This window comes from Condylostylus longicornis, unplaced genomic scaffold, assembly GCF_029603195.1.
Source record: "Condylostylus longicornis isolate FDR11 unplaced genomic scaffold, ASM2960319v2 ptg000004l, whole genome shotgun sequence".
NCBI lineage: Eukaryota > Metazoa > Arthropoda > Insecta > Diptera > Dolichopodidae > Condylostylus > Condylostylus longicornis.
Genome location: NW_026577973.1, coordinates 7,344,915 through 7,362,759, shown reverse-complemented (window position 1 = coordinate 7,362,759; position 17,845 = coordinate 7,344,915). Strand labels below are relative to the sequence as shown.

General features: G+C 26.5%; 2 protein-coding genes across 5 annotated transcripts in view; one reads left to right on the top strand and one right to left on the bottom strand.

Annotated features, from left to right (window-relative positions):
• Positions 1–8,666, bottom strand: part of LOC129609122 (ABC transporter G family member 23) — a 30,058-nt gene extending 21,392 nt beyond the window's left edge. The window contains exons 1-2 of one of the 2 annotated variants that reach the window (XM_055521006.1): positions 8,539–8,648; positions 8,152–8,222 (exon numbers count right to left, since the gene is read on the bottom strand). The gene's annotated coding sequence lies outside the window, so the exon portion shown is untranslated. Of the gene's footprint in view, positions 1–8,151; positions 8,223–8,538 lie in introns of both variants that reach the window. The other variant, XM_055521016.1, reaches the window with a different exon arrangement.
• Positions 8,667–11,203: 2,537 nt separating this feature from the next.
• LOC129607826 (nuclear receptor binding SET domain protein) lies at positions 11,204–16,959 on the top strand. 3 transcript variants are annotated; one of them, XM_055519026.1, is made up of 8 exons: positions 11,204–11,626; positions 11,676–11,828; positions 11,899–13,456; positions 13,511–14,316; positions 14,392–15,279; positions 15,347–16,074; positions 16,130–16,246; positions 16,567–16,959. In XM_055519026.1, exons 1-8 carry the CDS (start codon positions 11,584–11,586, stop codon positions 16,666–16,668), a joined length of 4,395 nt encoding a protein of 1,464 aa, XP_055375001.1. In that variant the 5' UTR covers positions 11,204–11,583; the 3' UTR covers positions 16,669–16,959. The 3 variants fall into 3 exon arrangements, with proteins under 3 accessions (XP_055375001.1, XP_055374992.1, XP_055375010.1); XM_055519017.1 differs by having other exon boundaries at positions 11,205–11,626; positions 13,511–14,331; positions 16,567–16,958; XM_055519035.1 differs by lacking the exon at positions 16,567–16,959 and adding an exon at positions 16,342–16,552 and having other exon boundaries at positions 11,205–11,626; positions 13,511–14,331.
• Positions 16,960–17,845: the final 886 nt, after the last annotated feature.

The following is a 17,845-nucleotide window of genomic DNA, read 5'->3' as shown; positions in this document are numbered from 1 at the left end:
CATGCATGCATAGTCCCTCCGCACTCCAATCTTCCCTTTAGGGAGCAACAACCCTGTAATCAACCCTACAGTCGGTATATGGCACCACAAAGTCAGACCTAATGTTCATAGGCCGCATTCCATATTCTACCAGAATCACACTGTGTGTGTATTCCCTGTTTTAAAGTATGCCTATTGCTCGTAGCCTGAAGGCACTCCTCGCAGCCGCCGCTTTCACCTGTTCACTCACTGGATCCAAGCCGAGAATAACCCCCAACCCAAAGTGGGTGTAGTACGCAATGCACCAGTCACCCCAACACACGCCATACGCCAAAGCACCGCTGGCCACCAGACCAATTGCCCATACGTTAGAATAGGCCTAAACACACACTCATACAACCAGTAGATCAGCCTAGAACTTACTCCCCAACGTCTACCAGCCGCCCCCTTATGTATTCTCTATATTCTCACTCCACAGAAATTTACTATCCATAATCACATCCACGTATCGCGTGCAACCCACTAAACCCAGTTCAACCCCCGCCATCCTAGGCAGGGCAAACCCGGGCCCCTTCCTTTTCTTCGGGAACAATAGTAGCTCTGTTTTTGCGGGGTTCACAAAAAGATCGCATGCCCGCGTCCAGCGAGTGCATAATCTCACTCAGTACTTCCGGATACTTACCTGAGACCAGGATTGTCACATCATCCCCATAGGCAGTAACCCTGCACCCCCTATCCCCAATGAGCCTTAGATAACCTTCTATAACTAGGACCCATAAACATGGCGTAAGGATCCCAAATTGAATTCAAAACATTTAAATAAAAATTCTTCAGGTAAAGTGATGCGACTAACAGAATATGGGTAATTATATATACGTTTGTGTAATTAAAAAATTAATACATGTGCATAGTTGTAAGTTGGAAGAAAATTACTATAACAGATTCGTTGTCAATTATTTTTTAAAATTATAAAAATTTGACTTTTAATAATTTTTTCTTGTTAAATTATTATATCATATAAAATTTATATTTTTATTATATATGTACTCATATATTGATTGATTAAAAATCTACACTCTATTTGAATATTTTAGTTTTTAAATAATTTTTTAAATTTTAAATACTTTTATTGTACATAATAATTACTATTCAATAATAAAACTTTAATGTCTATTAAAGTTTAAATAACTACAACAGTAATAATTAAATTCTAAAAATTATATTCATTAAAATAATAATGATATTTCAATGATAATTTTAATAATGATTCATTAAAATACGAGTAATAATTATTTTAATTTAATATCAAATTAAAATAAGACTAAATTAAAAAAATTCAAATATCATAAAATTTCACATTAAAATCCCACTTCTCTTTAAAATATTAAATAAAAGGTTTAGAATATATATATATATATTTATATATATATATATATATATATATGTACACATATGCAAATACCTTAATTATATATATATGTACACATATGCAAATACCTTAATTTTCATCGATTTTCCTTAAATTCAAAGCCTCAAACTAAAAACTATAATGGAATATTAAGTTTTATGTATCCACATGTATAGTAAGTAATGGAATAATTTTATATATTATGTATGTATTTGCAAATACATATACGATTAATAAATAGTACATATATACTCGTATTTGTAATGACTAAGTATAAATTACTTAAACTGGAACAAATCTTATGAAGATACCATTATGCAGAACCTTCTAAATATTATTGAAAACATTCTAAATAAAATGAGAATACCCAAAATTTAACAAAAATATTTCAATCGGAATTCTACAGAATATTGCACATAAAACATAAATTATGTTATTTTCAAGTAGTTCGAAAATAATTTCAGCTCGGGCCTTGCTGGCATTACAAATATGTAAAAATTCAGCAAGAAATTAACTTTTTTAACTTTGGCCAATATAAGAAAAGGATTTAAATACTTATGTATTAATTTATTTAATCTTGTTACATAGATTGTAAACATGCATGTAAATTCAGAAAAAAATAAAAGTAAAAATAAAATTTTTATTGTTTTTTTGAATCAATTTTTATATAAGACACAAAAGATCTATGAATCTTCATCAAATCTGTATGAATTATTATAATTAAAAACAAAAACGCAATATAATTATTTTTTAGATCGAAATCATAGTTAATTTCAGGAAATAATATTAGTTAATATTTTGCAGTTTCATCGAACGGAAATTTGATGAAAATGTTTTACCAATAAATTTCTTTTTTTTTCGAATTTCGCTTTTTTGTTTCCTTCTAATTTATTTTTTTACATGTTATTATTGTAATTCAATCATCAAAAATTTATAATTTATTAAGCTTCTGCTATATATTGAAAAATAAGAGCATCATGATACTATCATAACATTTTTATTATGAGGTGAACGGCATCATATATGCAAGTGAGTATGATGTATATAAGCAGATGTATGGAAATATATTAGGCATATACATATTATGAAATTGAATTATAATTAGTTGTATGAAAAAAATCTATTCAGTTGGAGGCAAAAAATTTCTCTTAAAATCGTTTTATTTGTATAAATGCATACTATGTAGAAGACTTGTTTTAAAAATTTAACAACTTTTATTATATCATATTAATATAGAAGTTCTCTATCGTATGCAAAATTAACATTAAATATATTTTAAAATTATACTAAATTTCGTTAATGTACATATGGAAACTTAAAAATTTAGACTTGATTATTGAAAAGGAATGATATTTAGAAAACAATTATTCTTTTTTTAAAATTAGAAGCAAATTCAAAATAAGTGTAGAACAAAAATTAATCATTTTATTAACTAAAACAAAAAATTAATTGATTTACGATTAAAAACAAACATTCACCGAATTATTTGAGCGGAACAAAATTAATAGAATTAGAAAAGAAGAAAAAATTATATAATACATATATGAAAATGAATTACCATAGCGTCCCAACTATAACCAATGCTAATTTTAACGATAAAATTTTAATGACAGAGTTAAAATACCAAAAATAATCGCATTTAAATTTTAATGAATTTTAGAACAGCATTTATAATTTATACTTTATTAAAAATATTAAAAGTACAATTATATAATTTGTACATACAAGCCAAATTATGTGAAATTACGACATCCAAACAGTACGACTACAATTACAAATATTGCACAAATAGAACATATTTATATACAAAATCTAAAACGGACTATACATACATATATGTATATATCTAAAATTTAAATGTACAGGGAAGAATGTGACACCAACATAGAACGAGAAATGCAAATTCCTATAGAAATTTAGAACCAGATGCTAGCAATGATGAATTGAAATAACAAAATGTGCAAATATACACTATGTACGAACTATCGTTTTATTGAGCTCCTTTTTATATAAACGTATGTATGTTCATCATGTGTTTGAATGTAAATTTCATCATTAGAAAACTTAAAATACATATTATTAAGTATAGCTACTATCCGACATAAATCATTATCGGATAGCCGCGCTGCGATCAGAGCACTGAACTCGTTTTCAGTATCCTCCGCGGCAGTTTGAAGCTGTCTTGAGAAGCTCAATGAGTTGGGCAGATGCAACCGGGAAGAACTTGCAAGGAAGGGGGCAAACACACCTCTTCTTGGGCCGGAGCCCTTCTGTGGAATCGGACCACATACTATTCGTTGGGAATAAAGGAAGGAATCAGAATGAAGGCGGTCGTAGCGCTGGAAAAGTCTTCCGGGGCTGCGGCAAGCCAAGGATCTCCTGGGAGATTATAACCAGAAGCGATTTAAGAAAATTATAGGGATGGGCAAGAACCAGGTGAGAGTCCTCACCGTATTTTGACGGGTCACTGCAGGCTTAGGGGACACCCCAGTCGGCTGGGCCTGGAAAATGAGGATACTTGCAGATTCTGCGGGAAGTATGGGGAGACCTCGGTGCACCTCCTGGAGGAGTGTGATACTCTTGCTCATAGGAGGAGGGAGGTGCTGGGGGTAGGTCTCGAGTGTGTGTTGTAGAGTATGCCCCGCACTCGGATGGGGGCGCACAATAGATCCTTATATATGGTTGCGGTGCACTGTTGCCCCCGTTGTACAAATCTACAAATCTACAAAGTATAGGTACTATTAAAACAAGCGTTGAGCACAATTGAATATTGTACATTGGAGCACAATTCCAAAACAAAAAAAAAAAACCAATAGATAAAATCTTTTCCTTATTCACATAATATTAAAATTGTGTGTCCATCATAAAATAAAAATCAATTTATCACACATAAAATCATATTTTTTTAATTCAATTTATACTATTGTAATGTAGTAATCCCATCCAAAAAAAAAACCTAGCTATTGTTAATCAATTTATCTATACTCATGACATATTATTGTACAACAAAAATACCTTTCTTACCCTCTTTTTATTATTATTATCTTTTTCTTTTTTATTTATAACTATTTTATTTATTTGCGTATAACATTTGTTTTTTTTTTCTTATTTTTCCCCTCGCAGTTAACTTTTATTACGTTAATCTCTTACTATTACAGCATGGTCGAAAAACACTTCAAAAATTTAGTCAAGGTTAAATGAAAAAAAAAGAAAAAAAACTAGTGGAAAAATAAATAATTATGCAATTTTATCTCTTTCTTTCTCTGAGATGATGATGAATAAATAATACTTGCATACACAAAATAAACACCACGAAAATTACATACATACATATATAAACATACATATGTATACCTAAAGGTATCTTAACATTTTAAAATATATTTTTATTTAGCTACAAACATTACAAAGCATATTACACAGAAAATATCAGCTATATTATATTGTAGATGTTGAAACCGCGAAAAAAAAATTGTCACCATTAATAATATAAAAAAAAATGAAAGAAGAAAAATGTAGGTATAAAAAAACAACAAAAAAAAAAATTTTTGTCAGTTCAAATAAAAATTTTTTCTAAAAATAACTGAAAAATTTTATCAAATTTCGGACAAAAGCAAAAAAAAATTATTAAAGAAAGTATTTAAAAAGCCGCGATATAAAGCAAGCTGTTATAATTTTAAATATGGTTTTGGCAAAATATAAAATAATAAACCAAAAAATATAATATCAGAATTTGTATGTACATACATACATACAAATACATTTATAATTTTCTCAAATATTTTCTTACAGTGCACAAATAAGCACAGTATGTAATTTTTCATATCAGACACTTGAAATATTGAGCCTCTCTGAATTGATATTTTTTATTTAAATTTCTTTCAATTTTCTGATTAATATTTAAAATCAAAAATTTGTGGTTTAGCTCTTCATTTTTGTCAAACATACAAAATTACTTTGAACAAACACCAGAAAGCAGATAAATGTTACTAATTGTTAAAGCAGATAAATGTTAAAAATTAATTGTTTTAATCAAATATGTAACTCCTATAAACTATAAAGGATACGTATAAGTAATTTTGCATAAACAAACCTCAATATTCGATATATTCTATGTAAATCTTTAAAACTTTTAAGTCGTTATTGAAACGTTGCTAAAAGTTATTTTGTTTTTTTTTTTTATAAGTAATCCAATAAAATTGGGGACTTAATTTTTTTTATATAAAAACATAAGTCATTTTACTTAAACTTGTAAATTTTTGGGCCTAAAAACGACTTAAGTAATGAATTACTGTATTGACATGTTAGTATGTATATATAATTTTAAAACTATATATAAGTTCACAAACATACTTAATTTGCATAATAAAAACAATATAATAATATGTCCATACAAAATATTATGTAAATACAAAATTATAAGAATAAATTTAAATTTAAATAAATATTAGTAAATATGTTAATTTCACATTATTTTCAAACACATTATTTTAGATTTAATGTTAAATGTATATAGGACAAATTATATAATATAAATATGTAATACGTATAACTAAATATTCGAATAGAATTCATAGATTAAGCCATTTTCAAAGCAAATATTATACACAGGATGAACATACATTGTAATACATTATACAATCAATTTTAAAGTGATTTTGCTTGTTGCATATTTATTTTGTGTATACGTATAATCTTTATATGTTTTTGTCAATTTTTCATGATTTGTGAAAATGTGATTCAAACTCCACATACTTAAAGATATTGATTTTAAAATTGATTGATGTTAATATTGATTAAAATTAATTTTATCTTATATTGACATTATTAACTTAATTAATTAATATGTTTACAATTAATTTAAAATTAATTATTAAATACAATTATTTAATTATTAGTAATTAACATTAAAAATAATTAAAAATTCGTTTATAAATTATTTTTACAATTCACTGTAAGTACATTTGAAGCATACAAACATACAAATATATACATACAAACATACAAATAAATATGCAAGATATACGTAAGTATATACAATTATATATGTGCATGTGAATACTTTTAAAGGTCTTAAATTTTATTTTGCTCAGCAAAAAAAAAAAAACAATATATGTATATTATTCTTAAAACCCTACTAAATTATAATTTTGATTTGTAAACGGTTTTAGTCACAATGAAAAAAAAAGCATATTAGGTCACCAGTGCTGGACATGTTAAAGATTAATAGTAGTGTTATGGTAAAATTCCGAAAAATTAATAGATACTACAAGCTATTTTCACAACATTATAACAACAAGAATTAAAATAATTAACATTAAAAACTAGATCAATATTTAATCAAAATGTTAGTAAATAATAAATATTATTTATAACCATTTTTTTTTTGGTTTTTTTCATTTTTGAATTCAACAATATACTTTATTATTATTGGTGAAATAAAGCAATACCCTAAAAAAATCCACTCTAAGCAAAAATAAAATAAACTAAAAAGCAATAAAAAAAAACTCTTAAAAAATTACGTATAAAATAAATTTGCAATACGATTTGTGTACCTACGAGTATATACATATATTTGCGTAAATACAAATTCACACATATATATATATATATCAAAATTTGTATGTATATCAAAATTTATTAAATAGTTAAAATTTTTGCACTTTAACTTTAATTACGTGCATTATTTAGGTATGAACGTAATTTAAACAAACAAAAGCATAAAGTACAATTGGAATACAACGGTACTCAAATATACTATGTATATTTAAATTTGTTATTTCAATTATTATGCAAAACAGATTTATTCATAGTTTATAATTATTTAATTGTAATATATTGCAGTACTATAATATATTTTTAATTAAAAAAAAATTATTCCCATTTAAGATAAAATCAAAAGTGGTGGTACTTTTTGTTAACCTCCTTAGTATATTAGTAAGTAACATTTAAATTTTTGTATTCAGATTTTTATAATTTTAGGGCAGATAGATCACAAAGCATACATATACAAAAATATTATTTTGAAGGAAAAAGTTATTTTGCCTTTATTGACAAAAAAAATTTTAGAAATAAAAACTAAAATTTAATTTCAATTTAAATAACAGAACTTTGTACCTACATTATATTTACTTATAATATTCGAGTGTAAATCACATATAAATATTAAGAACATAAAGTAAATTTACCTTTCATATATATAAATATAATTAGCACTATATTTTTAAAGCATATATGTATGCACGTGTGTAAATTATAATTAATATTAAAAAGTTCTTATACAATATATTTTTGCTTTTGGACAAATACACAATTTAAATAATTCGAATTTATTTTTTTTTCCAAATTTTAATATAAGAAAATTAAGAAACATTCAAGCTCAAACAGTCTCGTTTTATACTATCAAAACAAAATTTTTCAAAATTAAAAATATTTTCATATTATAAAGAAAAAGAAGACGCTCACGATCTATTTATAAGCAATTTAAAAAATAATTTTATAAAAGTTAAATAGTAATTGAAGAAAGGTGAAATATTAATTGAAAAATGCAGCACTAATTTTTTAGATATTATTTATGTATTATATAGGAAAAGTGTAAAATTCATTTTAAGAACAAAAATATTAACTTATAAATCCGGTCAAATTTAATTTGATTTAATTTGGCCTTTAAAATTTGATTCGAAATTTGACTCAAAATTTCAATTATAAGTAATTAATATTTAAATATTAATATATAAATTATAATGATTTCTTTTATTACTTACTCAATTTAAAATAAAATTATTATTTTTCCAAAAGTTTCAAAGACTATTTCAAATTCCTTTTGTAATTTTATCTAACAATTATAAATATTAAGATTTTGAGCACTTGATATTTTAATAAATTTTATTACTTATTTATAATTAAAAAAATTTTTATTAACGTATAAGAAATCCTTTTTTGTATTATTAACACAATTATCTTCAATACGATATTAATATTTTTTTATCTTTTCAAATTATCCTTCTGATTTTATGTCATATAATAATTAAAAAACAAAATTCGTTAATTAAATTTTATTAAAAACACATCTATATTGCTCAAATATAACATGTAATTTGTATAACGTTGAAAATTATAATAAAACTAAAAAAAAATTACATAATCCTTACATTTCTTTGGCGAGTTGAGCTTGCGCAAATAATTTTTGAGTAATTATAAAAAAAAATAAATAATACGATTTTTTAATTTTGTACAACCAGTCAGTTGGAAGATTCGCGAGAAACTAATTTTAAAATTATTTAAAATTTACAAGTAAACTAAGTTACCGATATAGAGAAATCAAAAATTAAATTAATCACCAATTTAAAAGCTTAATTCAAATCTGAGTTTTAATTATTATTATTTAACGGTGTATTATCGTGTGTGTATTGTTTACCTACACAAAAGCGATGCGATCATTTTTTCTTGGCTTACGTACTGTTGCTTATAAACACTTGTATGTTTGTATGCATTTGAAAAGCTACAAGTCAAATTATATCTACTGTTTTGAGTTAAGTTTTTAAAAACTGTAAATTGTTGAATTAAAATATTTTGCCATAGGATACATTATCTGCGATATAAAATAAATATTTAGATATTTAATGAACTGTTCGATTTATATACACTTTTTTAATGGTTTAAACTTAAATGATTGTACATATAACATTAATATTACCTAAAATTTCGAAATATATTAAATACTCACTATACTTATTTTTTAAATTTCATTATTGTTTAACTAATTTAGTTAGTACTAAAAAAAAAGTTTTATATTTTCGAGGTGAAATATGAAATTAAGTGTTAACTTAAAACAAAATGTAAAAAACGTCAAAATTTGTAAACCTTTCTATCTACGGTAGCGCTATGTATAGTGCATAAATATATTTGTGAACTTTTTAATATTATACATTGATCTGTTATGTCAATGTAACTTATTGGTAAAACTTTTGCCGATACGGCAAAACGAACTTTTTACCAATTGATATTATTATGTATTGATTATTATAAAAATATGATTGATGTTTATACGCTGTTTATATGAGGTTTGGATATAAAAAAAAAATGAAAATGAAGTTTTAGTTTCAAAACTACAGAATTGGAATGAGAAATTCAAAGATGTTGTTGCCGCACGGCATTTTTCATGTTGATTGAAACATTGAAACAATTTTTTTCGGCAGCAACAAACCGTAAATTCGACATAAAATCGTGGAGAAAACTCCTTCGACGCTTATATGAAAAATTATTTAGCCGTGTTTTAAACTTCTGAATTAGTTGTCAAACTAAAATTGTCGGTATTAATTTATTTTAATTTTTTTGTTTTAGTAGTATCAGCGATGTAAATTATACAGAATCAACAAAAGGGGTGCAAATGGATTGGTCAACATAAATAATTTATTTCTTATTGAATTGTTATCATCATATACACTACTCGAAAAATAATTAGTGGAAAGAAACTTTTTAATTATATAATACTTACATACTATATCAATTCGGACATAATTTATTATTTTAAATATAACGTTTTAATTGATATGTTTAATACGGTCTCTTTAAAAGAAAAACTCAAAAGTATTTGAAAATATTGTTAATGGAACACATTCTTTTATGGGAATTTCCTTATTTGGGAATGATAAAAAACCGACTTATTTAAAGTTGTATATTTGATTCCTTTCAAGAGAGTACTATTCTTTTAACAAACTGGCAGGAAATAGTATTAGAAAATACTTCGATCATTTAGATATACATAATAGATAAGTCAAAATTGTAAAAGAGTGTCCGAACGAGATCATTACTTTCGAGAATGGAAAATCAAGTCAACTCTAGCCAATAGTTTCCTCAAAATAATGTATTAAATTAGAGTAGTACATTTGAACAAATAACAAAAATAAACAAAAAATAATATATATTATTCTTCAACAAATTTCATTATTCTTCATTAAGTGCGAAGTTAAAAGTGGGATCATATATTGGACTTACATAAAATGCCACTAAAATTCTTTGTGTCAGATTTTTTATCTCTAAAGATTATGAACTTTTTGCCAAATATTCGAACAAAAAAAATCATGCAGCGAAAAGTACTGTACCACCTCTCCCGTACTTTAAATTGGTTGTTAAACCTTAAAAAATAAATATACAAAGGCGTAAGTTACATGGATAAAGGCGTAAAATATGGACTGACAGCATGTCAATCCATATTTTCAATTTCGAATTATTAACTAAAACCGATATATTTTAAACAGCGTTATATCGAAAACTCATTGTAGAAGTACTCGTAAGCCAGGAGTACCTTTACTTTTCTTTTATATTCTGTCATTTTGATATATGGAATAAATAACGTCTGTACCAGAAAAATAGAAACAAAACATCGTCAAAAATTAAAACAATGCTTCCAAAAATGGACCATCGAAAATCCTGCATTGCATGTGTTCAAATCTTTGCTTATTAGTTTCTTTCTTTAATAAATTGAATTTTTATGTTAAATATTTTCCAAAAATTTGAAATAATAAAATTTTTAAAAACATTGCGTATAAAGGTTTTCAATGTTGATAAACTTTATTCCGCACATAAAGTGGAAATCCATGTTTAGTCATTTGCAGCAATCAGTTTTGCATAGTGCTATCTTTTTACCTTGAGAAGTTTCTAGCCATCCCTGATTTAAATGTCATGTAATTTTTCTTATTGGCTGTTTGCTTGCACCTTTTTTTATTTCTATATTAATTTATTTCATACCATCAATGATAAGCTTTAAATATTAAAATTATTTAAAGTGTTTATTTAATTTTGTTATAAAGAAAGAGAAAAATAAATATTTAGCATTGTGTTATATAAAATTATTAGTACGTAGTTAAAATAAAATTTAAAAATAAAAAGTAATTTGATTTGATATTGCAAATTGAGTTCAATTACAAGAAAGCATTTTATGTACAAATGAATATGATATATGTTTTATAAATAACATTAAGACATGTATATTAAGGAGATTCACAAGAAAGTTGAAATAGAATACTGAATATGAATTGTTTTGATTAGATAACATAAAATTGGCGGGAAACTTTATGATACAGGTTGACAATTTAAAAGGCAAGACGTCTGCATGTGGAAGACTAAGTACTGAATATTGTTTTCAGAAACATCGAAAATAGTTATAGGGCTTCAAATTTTTCATCAGAGATAAGATGCCTGTTAAAAGCAATTTCAATAGACGAAAAGTAAAAAAAAGTAAGTCAAAACATTTTTTTTGTTGGATCTAACTTTATTTATGTTTAAGGCTACTTTCGATCAGAAAGATCAGCAAAATCTTTATCACCACAAAAAAGCAATATTGTAAGAGACCCCAAAAATATTAAAAATAACAGTGTTGATTCAATAAGTGCTGCAGATAATGATTTGTTAAGTAGCCAAAGTGATAATTCATATTCAAGTAAGCTTTTGTTTGAAACATTACTCATTGTTTTTGTATATTAAAATTAAAATTTTATTTAAAAATTTAGGTTTACTAAAACAACTTCATTCAGATTTTAATAAAAAATATATTAGCGATAACGTGACAATGGATACTAAACTTCGTTGGAAGAGAGATTTGCAAGTTTCCCCTAGTCGAAGTGAAGATGCTAGCACTCCAAGGAGCATATTACTTTCGAAAGTAAAGCGCAGTCCGCAAATTCCCAGTCCGTTATATAGCCCAATAAAACCTAGACGAAAATTAAAGGAGCGCAACAAGCAAAGCTCACCATCAATGTCGTTTGAAACACCTCCATCCTCCAGTGAATCGGAATCTCCAAAATTATCAAAGCAAAGAAAAAAAAATATTTCAGAATCAGCAAATTGTACATCCCCTGTTATAAATTTAAAACAAAAAGATCTAACGGAAACCCATTCTAAAAAAAATGGTTTAAGAAGTGCCGAAGATTCCAGTGTTGATATACCTGGAACTTCAATGATAATGGGTGAAAATTGTTCAAATAAAAAACTTATAACTCGCAGAACAGGCAAGTCAGTACTGTCAGATGAGAATGCTAAGAGAAAAAATAAAGTAAAGGAATCTGGTACAGCAGAGAGCTCTTTACAATATTTCATTGAAGAAGAGCATTATAATATGGAAAATGTTCTTGAAACTGAAAGTGAAAAATCTGATTTTCCTGCGACAAGATCTCCTACATCTGTAAGTCTTGGAATTGTGAGTACACCCTCTCCAGATACACCAACCGTTGAAGAAGTAACCGACCCCTTGTACTTTTTACAAAAGTCAAAAAAGCCAATTCGTGTTCGATCGAAATCGTTATTTTCGAGAAATATTTCCAATGTTGAAAAAAATGGTAATTCAATGATATTCATCGCAAAATCTAATGCTGGAGCTACAGAAAATGAAAAAAGCAATAATGATAATTGTTTGGATGTTAATGATGTAGACAGTTCTGGAGTCATCACAAAAAATAAATTAGGAATGAGTGACGATAACTGTGATGAAAATTTATTTGAACAAAAACAAAACGAAATGCCCTCTTGTAATTTTGAACTACAAGAAAATTTGAATCCTCTTCAAAATAATGAAGCATTCCATTATCCAGCTTTACATAACCGTGTTACTTCATTAAAATCTCCAATGTCAATGGATAGCGCTCACGGATCCTCTATTGATGTCGAAACTAACTATCATCCTAAACATTGCGAAATATTTTGGGGAAGGAAAGGAAATTTTCCTTATTGGCCTTGTTTGATATGGCCGGATCCTGAGGGGAAAACAGTTCGGATTGAAAAACATAGTCACAAACAATACATTAGTTATCACGTAAAATTCTTTGCAGATAACGGTCAGAGAAGTTGGATATATAAAGACAATTTAATTGCGTATAATGGTCGCGAAGATTTTGAGAGAAGATCCAAGGAGCAGTCGTTGAAAATGAAAAGCAGCCTTTTTAAAAAATGTTTTGTAGTAAGTCGCGCAAAGCTTCCAATATGGGACCAAGCTGTTAAAGAAGCTGATAAAATTTTAGCTGTACATATAGAAAAAAGACCGGAAAAATTCAATGAAATTTTAAAAGAATCGATGTAATTTTCACAAATTCTTTAACAACATCTAATTATACATATATTATTTTACAGGGAGCTCCTTAAAATGCATAAACAACAAAGACGATTGTCATTATCTATTGAAAGAAGTTCTTCATTAATTAATGAAGAGCTTCTTTCAATAAATGATTCCAATGAAGATTTGTTAAATACTTCAGGAATCAGTTCATCGCTTAGTACGGTATCGAAAAGAAGGCGGTCATCCTCTTTATACGAAAATTTAGCGAAAAGACATAAAAACGAATTTGAGTCTGAAGATTTTATTCAGCGTGGAAATTTGAACGCTATAAATACAAATAGTAATAAATATTTGTTTCCAAAAGAATTAATTGATGTGATGGCAGATTATGCACTAAAAACAACAGAGGAAGAAGAATCTTTTCAACGTTTTGAAAACTGCTGTATTGAATTATTTCGTATTGCGAAAGATTCCATTAATGAAGAATATTATAAAAACGCAAACGTAAAAAAACATCCAAATCGATTATTGAGAAAAAATCTAATGAGTAGATTAAAAAAACATTATGCTCAAATTTTTTCGAATCCAAGTCAAAATATTGAAAAAATAAAACAAAAACGAGCGGTTTTGAACGTACCACCAATTCAGGCCGTATTAAGAGATATTGTAGATTTATTAAATGATAAACAATATTTATTTAGAAATTTAAAAAAAGTAGCGGTGTGTAAAGTATGTTTAAAACCGAATAGTTTATTTAAGTGTTCAGGCTACTGTGATTCCTGGATTCACAAAGAATGTTGTAATTTTACACCTGAAGAATATTTAGGGAAAGTGAAGTTGGAAAATAGAAGAAAACGCGCGAAAAAAATGTCCACAAAGAGTAATTCATTTCAACGTATTGTTACTTCAAATATATTTGTATTCATTAAATTTTGTATCAATTTTTTTTTTATAGAGAAAGATGATGAAACCCACTGTGTTCATATTACTGGGGATGAAGATATAAAATATATTAGTACCAAAAAGCAAGAACTTGACGATGGTGAAAATCAACTAGATTCAATTACTGTAGAAACACATACCATCCCGGAAAAGGTTACATGTAAACAATGTTTAACGTACATTAAGCCATTTTGTGCCATATGCAAAGCATGTGATCACGACCATGATTCAACTCTGCATGAAAGTTCGAATTCTGAATTATTGGATCATAGCGATAAAATATTACTGAAATGCAAATTAAATACCTGTAACAGGTATTATCATTTGCCTTGCTTGAAGTTATGGCCACAAACTTATATTACAAAAACAAAAGATTCAACAAATAAAGGAAATTCTTACGTTGAAAAAATTGATTTATTGTGTCCGAGTCATACATGTCATACTTGTGTATCGGAGGATCCACACCATATTCAACTGGGAAAAAATAATATTATCAAATGTGTTAAATGTCCCGCCACCTACCATTCTCATTCCAAATGCATACCAGCTGGAACACAATTTCTTACTGCCAATATTATAGTTTGCCCACGTCATGATGAAAAGATAAAACCAACAAATACAGATTGGTGTTTTTTATGTTCTCAAAATGGTGATTTAATATGTTGTGACACATGTCCTTCGTCTTTCCATTTAAGTTGTTTGAAATTAACTCAAGCGCCAAAGGATAAATTTTTATGTGAGTTATGTCGAAATGGATGTTTACCTTTATATGGAGATTTAGTGTGGTGCAAATTTAGCAGTTATAAATGGTGGCCAAGTGTTATTATTCCTCCGCCCATAATACCAAAAAATATTTCTAATAAACCTCACTTAAATTTAGGATTTTGTGTTAGATTTTTAGGTACGGCATTTACAAATACCATATGCATATTGTATTTCTAATTTTGCTTTCTTATCATTATTTTCAGGCACAAATGATTATGGTTGGACTGGTCGGCATCGGGTGTATCTTTATCAAGAAGATGATTATTCTCCAGATCGCAAAAGAGATAAGATTTTACAAAAAGCAATAGACGAAGCGAAAATGGCTTGGGATTATTTTGAAATAAATAAACCAAAAAGATTCGGTATTGAAGATGACTCAACTCCTCTACCTTATAAAAAAATTAAAAATAATTTACCAGTACCACCAGTTAAATTGGAATACAATATTAGCGAATTAAATCCTTGCAATTGTTTGCCTGATGATAATTCTCCGTGTGGCTTTAATTCCCAATGTTTAAATAGGGTATTAATGATTGAATGTAACCCAAAAATATGTCCGGCAAAATTGAATTGTGAAAACCAAATGTTTGAAAAAAGGCAGTATGCTCCTGTCGCAATACGTAAAACCACTGGTAAAGGTTTCGGTCTTGTATGTACAGCGCCTATAGCAGAAGGTGCCTTTATTATAGAATATGTTGGAGAACTTATTGACGACGAAGAGTTGAAAAGAAGGATAGAAGAGAAACAAAAAGAAAAGGATTCACACTATTACTTTTTTAGTATAGAGTCAAATTTAACTATCGATGCTGGTCCAAAAGGTAATTTAGCACGTTTCATGAACCATTCTTGTGAACCAAATTGTGAGCCACAAATGTGGACTGTGAATGGTGTAAAAAGAATCGGATTATTTGCAAAATATGACATAAAAGAGGTAAATGTTTTTGTAAGGCTCTATTAATTGCCTATTCTAACAAAGTATTTTTAAGGAAACTGAACTCACCTTTCATTATAATTTTGAATGTATTGGAGATAATAAAATTTTATGCCATTGTGGGGCTGAAAACTGTTCTGGTTTTATTGGTGGAATATATAACAAGAAATCGGTAGGTAGTAAATCATAAAAAAGTAATAAATAAAATATCTACGAATATCTAAATAAACACAATTTTATGAATGAATATTTTATATTTATTTAAAGTAAACACTTTTAAAAGTGGAGAGCCATTTTGTGATTGACATTGTATTTAAATCATTAACATCGTATTTCTTCGGCAGTGAATTCTATAATTAATTAATATAAGAAAAAAGTTATAAAATTATAAATTAGGAGTGTCATTTCGATATCATATAGCTACATTACATTTATGCACCTTTAAATTAAACAATGATGATCGGATTTTTTTTTTTTTTTTGTTTTTTTTAGAATGAAGTAAGGATTTCATCCCAAGAAAAAGATAATAAAGTTATACCTCCTAAAATCATGTCATCAAAAACAGTAAAAATTAAACAAGTTCAAGAAAAATAATAGATGAAATTTTAGTTTTTAAATGTTTTGTAATTTATAATTCAATTTATTTTATATTTATTATGTATTTATAAAATTTAGAAAAAAATGTTTTTTTTCTCCCTTTTTGATTTTGTATTTTGAATTTAAAGTTAAAATCTATCAAAATTGTTAGTTTCTTTTTTATTTGCTCATTAAAGTTTAGGCTAGAAAGAAATTTTTATTAGAATTTGAAAAATTAAACAAAAAAGTATATTATGATATATTAAATTCAAAAGTCTATATTTCTCCTTTTATATTAAATTAAGAAAGTAAACTCTTGTTATGTAATGGGATACAATAAATAGAGAAAAACTTAATTCTCTCTTTTTTTGTTTTAACAAATAAAATAACGTAAATGTATTATTTTCTTCAACTAGAAAATAATGGTGTTTAAAATAAAATGTAATGTTAGAAAATTTGTAGAATGTAATAGAAAATAATTAATTTAAATTTTGCCTTAAAAATTTTGTAACTTCAGTTTTAATAAGTTTATATTAAATTTGCTATCACATCAACTTTTGAATAATTGTATAATTAATTAAATTTTCCTAGCATTTATTTATCCAAAGCAATATTTAATTTCATTACAGATTTTTATTTTATATACTATATCACAATTTACATTAGTTATTTCAAGTGTCGCATTTTAGAATTTTCTTTTATGCTACAAATTTATAAAACATAATACCACTATAAAAAAAAGCTATCGTACTCACCTATACTGCAAAAATAAAGTAGCAAAATACTATGTAAGACTGGTTTTTTAATGTGAGCACAATTCACAAAAAGATAGTATTAATGGAATAAATTGTTAAAATGGGGGAAGATTTTCTTATCTTACTGTAATTTTTAGACAATATTAATTATACTTATATTTGTTCAAAGCCGTTTTTTTTTGTAAAGAACCTCGATTTAAGAAAAACAAGCTTATGATTATAAAATTTCAAAAGGCTTATATAAAACAAATTGATTGTTTACTGAAATTTTGAATGCAAAAATATGTAATGAATATTATCAAAAATAAAAATTAAAAGCAGTAAGATTTCCTTACAGCGTGATCTGAAGTTTTAGTTGCCATTACAAACAAAGTACAATATTTGATAAAATAAAAGCACGTATCTAGTGCAATCCAATATCAATTAAAGTTGGTACACTA

What these genes read in the sequence shown, in the direction of transcription:
- LOC129607826 (XM_055519017.1), top strand. Translation starts at nt 11,584, where the DNA reads ATGCCTGTTAAAAGCAATTTCAATAGACGAAAAGTAAAAAAAA. An exon ending in GAAATTTTAAAAGAATCGAT is followed by an intron (nt 13,457 to 13,510) that starts GTAATTTTCACA and finishes ATTATTTTACAG; the next exon opens with GGAGCTCCTTAAAATGCATA. An exon ending in CAAAATATGACATAAAAGAG is followed by an intron (nt 16,075 to 16,129) that starts GTAAATGTTTTT and finishes AGTATTTTTAAG; the next exon opens with GAAACTGAACTCACCTTTCA.